The sequence below is a fragment of the Larus michahellis genome, chromosome 13 (genome assembly GCF_964199755.1).
Source record: "Larus michahellis chromosome 13, bLarMic1.1, whole genome shotgun sequence".
Taxonomy (NCBI): Eukaryota; Metazoa; Chordata; class Aves; order Charadriiformes; family Laridae; genus Larus; species Larus michahellis.
The window spans coordinates 8341546-8353728 of NC_133908.1; the positions used below are offsets into that span (position 1 = coordinate 8341546).

The window sequence follows — 12183 nt, forward strand, 5'->3', positions numbered from 1 at the left end:
GCTATATTCTTCTCCTTCACATTTGTATGCTTTGAGGCTATGTTTTGTCATTTTCTGGGCTCCATTTATGTGACAAGTGTGTTCAGCACATAGCCTGGGACTACCTATTCTTCTTAAGAAAGATTTTAGGGTCATCCATCTCCCACTGTGAAATCCCCTTCAACTGCCCTCCCCCACCAGGTGCCATATTGACAGAATAGGAGATGAAGGCTGTCTGGCTTCCCCGGTAGGCAAGAATGAGATGGGAAGAACACCGCCAGCTCCCTGTAAGCTCAGCACGTACCCTAAAGCTTCAAGCTCTAGAGTCAATGGGACTGCCTTCCACAGACCATTAACGTCTTCTGAACATAAATGGGTCTGGAGGCACTGGTGGTGCTGGGCAGCTGATGCTGTTGTGTGTGGGCAGCTGTCACCTGTGACATTTCTGAGCGCCCAAGCTGACTTTATAGCAACTGGTTTAGTTGGAACTAAACCTATGACCACGCCTGTTTGCACTTGTTACTGCTACTCCCGCACCCGCCATTACTAAACAGGGCCCATGTAGCAGCATTACTCTACACAGACATAGTGCAACGAGCTGTTTGGAGCTTCAAGCAAACTACAAACAACTATGTCTGCCCAGATCTGCCCTTCAACAGCAAGGAGAGATGAGCAGCACTCCTCCACATTTGCCGTCCTATCCCTTGCCCAGTAATTCAAGCCCATAGTAGTTTCAGCCGTGGCTGAAGTGTTGTGCTCTAATTCACTGCACGAATTTAGAAGCAAGGGTCTCAAGCTGAAATATTCACTGCCTCTGCAGGCTGAGCACAGAGGGAACGAGTAGCATCTACATGCCAGTGGAGCACATTTGCTTTCTGCTTGAGAATAATCCTCGGCCCCCCAGGGAACAGAGTTAATTCCAGCTCTACGGCATTCTCTCCTGGCCCCTCCTGAGGGCCAGAAGAGAGAGAGACAGGCTCTGTAGTTGGGACTGATCAGTGCCTGACACTGGGGAGTTTCTCCTGCGTGTTTCATGTTACCCTTTAATTAAAGAAGTGATGTGGATCTTGCCCAGCACACCAACATCTGTAAAATCCCCTCTTGGAAGCCAATGGGTGTTCAATTAAAGAATGGTTCATAGTCACCACTGAACAGTCTTCCTTACCTGGATGGGCTAGGAGAACTGCTGTACGGTGGTGAAGGAGATGGTGTCCTTCCCTGGCTTTCCAAGCCTGCTGAAGTCACCAGAGAACTCCTAAGGAATGATAGAAAGAACCCAGCTGTTAGAGCCTGGGAATCACCCCTGCTCCCCCCTACAGAGCTGTGTCTGCCCAGCACCCTCTGCCGAGCCCAGTCGCAGGAGCCCTGGGGACTGTCATGCTGCCCCCCGTGCACTCTGGTGTTCAGGTACCACATGTTTACGATCAAACTAAAAATGGTCAGAAGCCTGGAACAGAAGGTAACTCAGCAACATCTTCCCTCCCATCCACCAGAACCCCAAAGTCCCTAATGCACAGTACACTCTAGTGACTAAACTCTTTCAGTTGCCTTGGTGGTCTTACCCGCTGTACATCAGGCTGTCTTGGATTGGTTTCCCTCCTGTAGCCTCAGCAGCTAAATCACCTGAGGAACAAGGAAGTGCAGAAAGAGATTAATTCAAGATAATTTTCTTAAAAATCTGTATGTATTCCAAGCAACTGAGTTTTTGGGTAGAATCTCCTGCTCCTCCAAGACCTGCTGAGTTGCTTCTGAAGTCAGCATTTTGCCAAACACGCGTGGGCTGAGGGTGATGTGGATGCTTCCAATCCTTACACCCTGAAGTTCTAGAAAATTCAGGCTGAACGGGAGCCCTTTTGGAAGGGGGCCAAAACCTGACAGAATCATTTGGGGCAACAGGTATATGCGCACTTGGTGCAAGCACTTAGCTGCTGTGTAAAAAGACAGCAGTGCATGTTGCACGTCGGGCTTCGAAACATCCGTGTCTTAAGTGGCAAAAATCCAGGGCAGGCAAATGAGCTGGCAGCTGGATACACAACACAGGGGAGTTTGTGCCTTTGCCAGAACATCCCAACACTGGAAACATGACTAGCACAAGACAAGTGTATACTGGTCCCATCGCTGTTCCCAGGAAAAATAAAAGCAACACTGAGCTCTTCCTTATCATAAGGGTAGCACAGCAGAGATCTTTCACAAATTCCAGTTCTACCCCTCCAAATTCCTGTTTCAAAACAAGTAGTGCAACTGTGAGGAATCACAGCATTTATTACCAAGTTCCAACTCAGTAAAGCACCAGACACATGGTCAAGGTTGAACAATATCCTTCTGCTGGTTAATTAAGTACTTGTGCATGGACATTCTTAGGCATGTGGCTGAACTGGGGCCCTAATCTCTATGTACATATATATTTTCAAGCAATTCCTATCAAAGTGAAAACACACAGAGGTGCTAAAATTAAATTCAAGATGTTTTTCAAGTATAAAATCCATCTTGCTAGCTGAAGGCCTCTCTTGGACTGGGATGCTGAGTGAAGCAGAAGACAGGATGACATGGGAATGGCTTCTGTGAGAGGAAGGCATTTCCCTCTGAGCCTACTTATCTTCTTTTCCAGTTGGATTTCCAGGTTCAATCTCTTATTGAAGTCACAAAATAATCTTTACTCTCAAATCCTATCTTTGAGGGTAATTACAAAACATCCTATGAAACTAGACACTGAGATAGAGGTCTCTTCCAGCTTGGGAACAAGACCATTCCTGTTATTCAGTCACACCAGACAGGTTTAATTGCTCTTTCAGCTTTCTAGTAACTATCCTTAACACCCACATCCCCCTCTGCTTAGAACATCTGCATTTCCAGAAACCAGCTTACTTGAGAACTGTGCTGGGACCATAACGAAGTCATCTGTGTCACAGGACGAATTCTTACTGCTGCTTCCGGCAGACTCCTTCGATCCATGTAGAAAGCCAGGGGAATCCTGGGTCGGAGATGCCAGTGCCTTCTCCTGCAGCTGCTGCTGCATCTCTCCAAGGGACTGCTAATTCAGGAAGAAAACAAACACTGGCTTCAGCACAGCTACTTCATCATTCTGCTCGGTCCTTTAAACTGAGCTGTACAAGGCTACAAACAGCGTTTTGCTGATGAACCAGGGCTGATAGTTTGCTGGAAGCAGCTGTTTAGTTTACTGAAAAGGAACAGCCTTTTATGTCCATGTCAGAACAGCGCATCTTCTGTTACACAAAACATACTACCAACATGTCGGATGCTCCCCAGATTAGAAAAATCCACTCGAGGTATTGCATCCCTCGCTAAGGCTTTCTGGATCAACCACATATTTTCTACCAACTCAATTTAGTATGGCTGTGAAACAGAAAGGAACTTTCAGAGATAGCTTTGGTTGTTCCTTTGGGTTACGATTTTTTGTTTTGTTCTTAAACATTAACAATCTTGTCTCTACTCGCACTTTTGCGGTACGCAGCATTCAGAAACATGTACGTAAGTGTCCCTGCACTTTCAGGACAACCCTGTTTTGCTGTAGTGCTGATAAGGAGTTAAAGAAAGGCTTGAAGGAGGCTAAGCATTCAACAGATGAACACCTCACAGCCATCAGAGGCACAACAGACCCTAAAAAGTCCCATTTTTCTGCTTCCTTCAGCCAAATGATGAATAGCCCCACAACCCTCATGTTTTGCAGACAGATGGAGGAGGCCGGCTGGTTTAAGAAAGCCTTAAGACAGCTGAACTGCCCACGGAGCAGATCACAATCTTTATCCTAACGCATTTTTAGGCTGAGAAAGACTTCAATCAGCTTTCACTTGGGCCCTCTTAAGACCTTGCTCACCCTCCGAAGACCCTCCTGCTGTACCAATGGGGACTCCCTCTACATGCAGTACAGCAGAAGGAATTTTCCAGCTGTCAAAGTTGTCTCTTTTCCACGCAACCTGCTCTGTCCTGCAGACGTGGTATTTTTCACATGCTGAGCCAGCACACCTCCATCAGCAAAACTACAAATGCAGAATGGGACCAGTGCAGTACAACTGGGACACAGGACCTGCTCCCGGTCTGGCAGTCAGTCAGGCCTGGTTTCCCAAACCAGGAAATTTCAGGGGACAGAGTCTGCTTTGCACACCATCTACCCGTTCCTGGAGTCCCATGGTCAGGAGCGCTTCAGCCAACAACCCTCTACTTGGGGCTGCAGGGGAGAAGCAGCTCTCAGGGATTCAGTTATGCGACATTCAGAGGAGAGCAAACCTCTCCTCTCTGTACAGCCCACGTTATGAGCACCTACATCAACTTCTGATAGTGCCTCTCAGCTTTTCCCACACCAGGTTGAGACACCTTGGCCCAGGCAAGCTCAGAGAACAAAGCAAAAAAAGCAGTAATGCCATGGAGGAAAAAATTTCAATCCTTCTCCCTTCCCCTACCCATCACACCACCAGCATTCCTGAGTTCAAAGTCAAAAGGCAGCTTTCACACCAAGAGCCTCCGAAAAAAGCTTCAAGTTCAGTCAGCTGGAGGAATGTCACTTCACTGGTCAGTTAATATGCTGCCCTCCAGAAAAGTTTTCATCATTGCAGGTAACCAGAGAGAAAAACCGTCAGTTCAAATCATCTCTCACAAGACCACCAGACTGTGGCAGGTCTGGTCTGAGCAGACAGCTTTGCTGAACGTCCCTCTGTAGTGCCTGGGAAGGCTGGTGAGAAAGTGGGGGGGGGTCACCTCACAAAGGAGAGCGGATACGCTGTCAAACTGCAGAGACTGTGCTTGAAAACAGAACATACAGCCAAGTAAGCAGTGCTGTCCCCTGAATTAGCCACCGTTTTTTCATTCCAAGGAGCTTTCCATCTCTGTCAAGATGAGCTGTGTCATTAATAGCAACTTCTTTCACAAAGGCTTTGCGTATAATAAGCAACCTGAAATATTTCTTGTGAAGAGAAAGACGACCTTCAAGATCCAAACTCTAAACGAACTGCAGAAGACACTGAACCAAACCCAGACAGAACTAAGGCACTCAGTGACTTGCACCAGAAGACAGCAAAAGCAGAGACCTTGTTTCAAAGCAGAAAGCAGGGAGACCATTGGCACAAGCAGTGCATCCTCTGAGCTGTACTTACGGGAGGTGATGCCAGGTGGGAAGTAGAAGAGCTGCTGGAGGAACTACCAGAGCCTGAACTGGGATACGAAGGCATTGGCACGGAAGCAGCTAAAAACAGCAAAAGGGAAAAACAAAAGAAGTTGTCAAACTGAGATCAACCAATAATAAAAAGTCTTCCTAACCTTTTCCCATCAGGTTTATCTCATGTACCATTGTGTATCAGATGTGACCAATTAAAGAAGAACAAATGAAAAATTAGCATTCTGTTCAGTTATGTGATTCACATCCATCCATCCATTCCTCCGCGTGCTATTTCACAGTTGTAACTCATGAGGCGGAAGGCCTCAGAACATCTGCTTGATGCCAGATGTCCACCCGACAGCTGACCTACACAGGTAGCAAGATGGCGTCTGCCCTAAAGAGCCTCCAAAGCATCTTTGCAAGTGAAGGGAAGGATAAACAGAGAAGTGGTCCAAGTTACTCATATCAGAGGCAGAGGTGAGAAGCTAGATCATACCCTAACAGTTTCTTCTTCATCAGACCTTGTGGTTTAGCACGCTTACATCAACTGCTGGGAGGTCTGTGCCCATGCCTACTCAAGCCCTATGCGCTTGCTGCCCAAACACTCACTTGGGCATCCCAGGCCACATGCTATTAAAAAAAAAATAAAATCCCATGGTGTGAAACACTCCACAAGGAAATAGTTCATTGCTTCCTATAACTCAGCATGTTCTCCCTCGGTCACTTCTGCAAGTTAAAGAGGCTTTGCTTATTTAATCTCTTTGAACAGAAATTGTTCCACAGCACAGGCTATTCTCGCATCCCTTCCTTTTATGCTTTATTGTTCAATAACAGAACTGCCCATTTTATTCATTTCATTGTTGAACTGGCTTTTGTAACTCCCACAGAGGCACAAAGCTCACGCTGAAAGGACTAGTTAGCATTGACCTTCAGGCAGAAAAGATGATTAAGGCACCACAGGAGAAAAGAATATTTAACTCCAACAACTTAATGCAAGTGAGGTTCAGTAAATAACTTTGGAGAGCTTAGCTCAGTCGAGGAGGGAGACAAGTCAAAGGTAACACTGGCTCTTCAAAGGACTTTGAAGTATTTAGTGGTTCAAACGCCCCAGTCCACCCGCACAAGGCTGAAGAGTGCAGAAGGTGCAGGGGAGTCCCAACACCCCCACTTCAAGGCAGCTTGCAGTCAGATTTTACCCTGCAACCATTTTGGTATTTGAATGACTTATGACAGAGATGATACTAAAGTGAGGAGAGGAACACTTTGCTTCTCCATCATTGTGCTGGCAGAGAATTAGCACCTTGGTATCAGATTTCTACCTTTACAGGATCTGTGCTACTGACTCCATACTTAGTGCAAGGAAGGTTCATAACACCTAGAAGAAGAATGCTTATGCTTGAAGTAAAACTACCTCTGTCATTAATCACATCAGACACTACAAAGCACTTACTCTATTCAACTGCCTAGAAAAATAAAAGTACATCTCTCTGCAATTAACTGTTGAAACAGTGCTCTAATGATAAAAGAATGGGAAAATGTGCCCTTTAATAAAAGGCTTTAAGAAGCCTGTCCATGCAGCCTATCAAAGAAGGTTAAAGGATGACTGGACCAGTGTCTCCTTGCACAGCGAACAATCACCTAGATGCTGAATTCCTCAGTCTGACAGAGAAGTAACAAGATCCAACAAAATGAAGCCAAAGCAAGTGTAGCATTAAAATATATATTTCAACATAAGTAATCAAGCACTGTAACAGTTTAACCAGGGTCACAGTGCTCTCCCTCCACCCTTTGCTAATATTAACAAAACCTGCATGTTTTTCTGGAGAGGTGAAGTTACACTGCAAATGCCGATCGGTGCAGCAGGGTCCCGGGGCTCATGCAATGGGCAGCCACAGGGGACGGCTGCGTGGGGACGGCGCGGTGGCACATGCCGGTGCCTTCCCCTCCGGTGCTGGGCCATGCTGGCAGCAGTCACTCCGCCAACATTTGCAGGGTTAGGTCCATAATGAAATAAATCTTTCCAAAGCTTTGCAAGAGGCTACTTTCTAGCCTCTACACTTGATTTTGTGCCCTCGGTGGACGGTGCTGTTAAAAGGCACTGCCCCCTCTCTGGGAAAGGAACAGGGACCGCGGTGCCCCGAAGACGGGTGTTCTGGGAGGTGGGTCAGGGCACAGAGCGCTCAACCGCCCGCACCCCGGGAGCTCTTCCAGCAGTGCTGGTTCCCGCTCCCCGCACTCTGGAACATACACAGCGGTCGGAGAACTCGCCTGTCAACCGGAGAGCTCTGTCCTACCTACACCACACGGCTTCTGAGCCATCCCTACCACCTTCCCTGGATATTTCATACCGGAAATTTGAGAGGGGGGGAAAAACCTCCCCATTCTTATCCTGTCAACTGTTACAGAACAATTCACCCTTGGGCAGACGGACCTTCCTATTATGGAAAAGTGCTTTTAAGAAAAGGTAATTGATTTCTGAACACGCCTGCTGCAAGACTTGCCTCACTGTTCATTTTTACTGGAATTAGTATTTTTGTTAGAGTCATTTCAGTTCTTTCTCAAGGTCCCCTCCACTCTATTTTGGTTCTGTGTTTATTATTGATTTAAACCTGGCTGGAATTGAGACTTTTTCTATTTTTGTCTATTTGCTTTGAACAGCTTTCTATTAACCTAGGAAGGAAGATGAGCAAGCAGACTTTGCCACTGTCATCTGAAACTCACGTTAAAACTCTATCTGCATGAAGCACACCGTTAGATACAGCCTCTATTAATCATGTTCTAATTTAAAACCCTGCAGATTCCCAAAATTCACACTGTAGTGCTGTGAGGCCCAACTCAAAGAGTCCTGACACTAAAAACAGACTTTCATGCATGTAGAACCATGAGGTTTGGCTCTGACAAACCCTCTCTGACCACCACATCCCTGTTGGTGCATTTTTTAGCGTCAGCCACGTAGGACAGCTTGAAAGCAAGACGCTCGCTTCCATCTCCTCCCCACACCCAGGCACTCCCAGTTTAAAATTAAAAAGGGTGCAAACACTTGGCTCATCGTGTTTTCAGCTCAAGTCTGAATGCGGGGAATGTTAACATGGATTGTAGGCCCCCACCCAAATCCAGAAATTGCTGGATTGTAATTGTAATGTAAATAAGTCTGTTTTCATAATTGTCCCCTCCAACTTGTTCCAGCAGCAGAACAGCCATCCTGTACATTGTGTAACCAATGCCAACTGGTTTCAAAATGGGAGAGCTGGGAGCCATAAAGGCAAGCCCGTGCTCCAGCTGTGGTCCTGACGCTGGATCCTACACCTGCAAAAATCACTTCTGACAAATCATCCTACCAGGGGCTCGGTTGTACTAAAAATACCCCAGCCTCAAGCTTTATATAAAAGCTTTATTTGGAATCTTCTACGCACACTGGAGAGATGCATTTTTGTGATTATCTGGATTCAATTAAAACCAGTCATCAAGAAGTTACTTAATTGCCATGTCTGACAAGGCAATTGTTTGAGTGCAAAAACTGAAAGGACGTGCCTAAAGAATCAGTCGTTTTTTAGAGTTAAAAAATTCGCACCATTAAGATCTTCTATATGCAGAGGTCATAGTGATTTTTAGCTAGTTTTTACCAGAGTATTTTATGTACAGTAAGATTACAAAGATGGTAAAATTCAAGTTAAGCCTGACAGATGTTCCACGCTTCTGAACCATAACCACTCACGTTCCGTGCTCTCTGAACTCAAGAGTAAAGGAGGTACCAGCTTACAGTTCATTAGAGGCAGGAGCAAGAAAACCTCCAAAACACGGTTGGAGCACGGGTACCAATTACAATGTGTTTACTGAGAGGAGACTTGCACAAGCGTCTAATTATGCCTTCTCATGCATTATTACTGTAACACACCGCCCCATACCATATGCTGATCAGACCTGGCTACAGACAGACGACATTCTGACTAGACACAGTATTTTAAAGACTTTATTAATAAATATTCTTTTTTTACATATCTAAAGTACGTGCTTAGTCACAGGTACAAAATCCACAATATAAAATAAAGCATAAATAAACAAACAAAAAAAAGAAAGTACATGTTTTAGTTAAGAAAGCCCAAGGCCCTGAACCCGCTCTCGAGGCTGCAGCCTCTGCGGTACCCCCCCAATAGCAGCAGGCTCGGTCCGAAGGGAGATGGGAGGAGGGACGTGAGAACAACCATCCCTCGAAACCACACTGGAGAGGATGAGCTTGTCAGAAATGTTGTATTTAAACATTTTTGACAGAAATGTTGATTTTGCTGAAGTGTCTTGAAAAAACATGCAGATTTATTTAAACGAGGGGGACCATCTGCCTCAGCAACTTCTAAATTATCCACTTAGGGAATTATCCACATTTGAGGATTCCCCAAATTCCTGGCATTCCAAAATAACATCATATTAAAAAAATCCTTTCCAATACCATGAGATGGTGTACTAACACATATGCACACAGAATGAACAGCTGACAGCTCTCACTTTATCTGTAATCATTGTGTGAGCAGCTCCGGCCCAGCCTTGCCAGGGCTGAGGAGCCCGGGCGACGTGCACTGGTGGCAGCTCTCCCGTTCTGCCCTTCCCACGCGAGGGCAGATCTGCCTGCAGGGGTACAGAGACCACCACGCTCTGCCCAGACTGCAAAATGTTCTCAAATGGAAAGGAAGCATCACACCTTAAAATCAGTTTGGGACCTAAATGGATGCAGGGTCACCTGCATCTGCAGTGCAGGTGCCTCTGAATGGAAGGTCCCTTAGGCAAAGGCTGCACAGTGGCCGCTGAGCTTTGCTGAGGTCTCAGCGTGTTCATCACGCAAGAGCTACTACCCCAAAACACAGATGCTGGTACAGATCATCCAACAAACTCTCCTAAAAGAAACTCGCACACTCAAATGTAAATGACTTAGTCCTGCTTTCCACCAAAATCAGTGGTAGCCCAATTATCAGCCCCCAAGGAGAACAAAAACATGAGGGCACACTGTTCCTCCCCTCACTTCACTGCAGACCTGAGGACTCTAATTCAGTCTGAGCATGACCACCATGATTCAGATGCAGCCGTATTTCTTCTCCTCTTTGATACTTCCTACAATCATGATGCTGAACCCCATGTTGAGATGAAGTAGTATAATAAACTTCTGGACTCATCTTAGTTCTGCATGTGAAACCAGGGGAGCCAGCCCCGATCAACTGCAACCTTGTTAAGTCATCTATTTCCGCTAAAACTGTGCAAACGTTAAGCATGTCACCATGTTAAGCAGCATTCCACACATCTCAGGCGAGTTCTTCTTACTGAGACCACCGTAACTCAGACCTTTGCTGACACACTGGCTCTTCTCTCACCTATTCAGAAATCAAAAGGACTACCATTCCCACATGGAGCCTTCCTCATCCAGGCTCTTCACCACGCTTCCCAGATCCCTTCATCTATCATTGCCATCTGGCAGTGGCAGAGATCTCCACAGCAGGCTATAAGAACCACCTTCTCCACTAGCAGATTTCTATGCACAACTTGAAGACCTCCAGCAATGGGGAGATATGTCTCCCCTCATCTTTTCAAAACCAGTAGTGGTCTCTCCTGCCTGGAGAGGACTCCAGGACATGTGCCTGGAGGCGTGGACCAGCAGGGCAGCAGAGAGGTCTGAAGTTTGTATAGTCTTTACCTGCCTGTAAAGGTGCTTTTTTTACTGAGCCTTGACCCCACACCATTAACTTTGGTGCAGCTGGGGGCAAAGGCTGAGCTACAGCCCCCTGCTCATAATGGTGCCTCCAGTTTCTGCGCAGCCGATGTGCAGAATTTGGAAACTGAGGCCAAGCCAGGAGAACCCTCTCCTGTTTGCAGGGGGTTTTCTGTTCCCCTGGCCAACAAAGCAACGGAACTGCCGGAGGTAAGAGATGAGCTGGTGGGCATGCAAGAACATCCCAAGAGAGTCCTCCTCTGCCCACAGGGGGATCAGACTTTGAAGGGCTTTTCCCACATGGCAGTGGCACAGCAGGTGCTGAGAGCTGAGCTGGCTTAGGAGCAGTCCTACGCAGGCAGAGTCCTTCCCTGCCTGCTGAGCAGTCCTGTTCTACAGGACTTGCCCCACATCTTGCTGGCGCAGATGGAGAGAGGGGCCTGGCTGGCTTGCACGCTCCCCTAAACCAGAAGCGTCTTTTCTTGCCCGCGGGACGGTCACCTAAGTACACAGTTAAAATCTGTATCAGGAACAACTGAGAAGTCCTGCTCTGGAACCAGGAAAGCAAGAGACTGTCAGGAGTGACATGGACATCAGACAAGGGGCGTCCACCCACGGCACTTCTCCATGTTCAGAAAGCATTCGACATGCTTCCTCCAAAACTTCCAGCTGCTGCATTGGGCGCCCCAAATCAGTCACTGATGAAAATTTTTGGCTCTGTCATTTCCTCGGGAGATTAAAGGCCCAGGAGGATCCTTCCAGAAGACAACCATACACAATTCCACTCAGCCAAGTCTCTTGGCTAAAGGACTATTGTATCCCATACACTAGAAACAATTCTGAATTGTTTTCCACTGAAAACAAACCTCTGAACCATAGAGCATGTAGCTGGAAATTTTCAGAAGTTTTGAATCAAAAGAGGAAAGAAAGAACTTTCAATGGGAATCTGTCTTTGTTTTGGCCAGTTCTCATAGAGCACCCCAATTTAACCTTCTAAAACAAGATTTATCAAGAATTTGGAGGTAAATACTGAAACAAGATTTGGTAACCAGAGCCTGCCATTTGGCACAGACAACCTAAGGTACCACATGGCAAGCAGGGACAAGTGCGGCAGTTTCCCCTGCTCAGAATTGCCCCACAGATGTGGATGAAAAGCAAGATCATGCTGCATAATCCTGTTTCGCTACAAGCATCCCAACTGGCCAAGCACTTCATACAAAGCAGCTGAATAAATTTCAGAGCTACCTTTACTTCTACTTTAGGTTTCTAAATAGCCCCCTAGTCATCCCTTTGAAGATAGCTCAGCAAAATTAAATACATTTTGATTGCAAAATCTGGACACGACACAGGAACAAACACTGAATCCCTGCCTAAATAACTAAGAAAACATAAAGCAGACTTT

General features: G+C 46.3%; 1 protein-coding gene across 10 annotated transcripts in view; it reads right to left on the reverse strand.

Annotated features, from left to right (window-relative positions):
* ULK1 (unc-51 like autophagy activating kinase 1) overlaps positions 1-12183 on the reverse strand; it is an 83237-nt gene that overhangs the window by 24716 nt on the left and 46338 nt on the right. For 7 of the 10 annotated variants that reach the window (XM_074605876.1, XM_074605875.1, XM_074605878.1 and 4 more), the window contains 4 exons: positions 5088-5176; positions 2845-3010; positions 1542-1602; positions 1145-1234 (listed from right to left, as the gene is read on the reverse strand). In XM_074605876.1, coding sequence (XP_074461977.1) covers positions 1145-1234; positions 1542-1602; positions 2845-3010; positions 5088-5176 — 406 coding nt within the window. The remainder of the gene's footprint in view (positions 1-1144; positions 1235-1541; positions 1603-2844; positions 3011-5087; positions 5177-12183) is intronic. The other 3 variants (XM_074605874.1, XM_074605871.1, XM_074605868.1) reach the window with 1 other exon arrangement.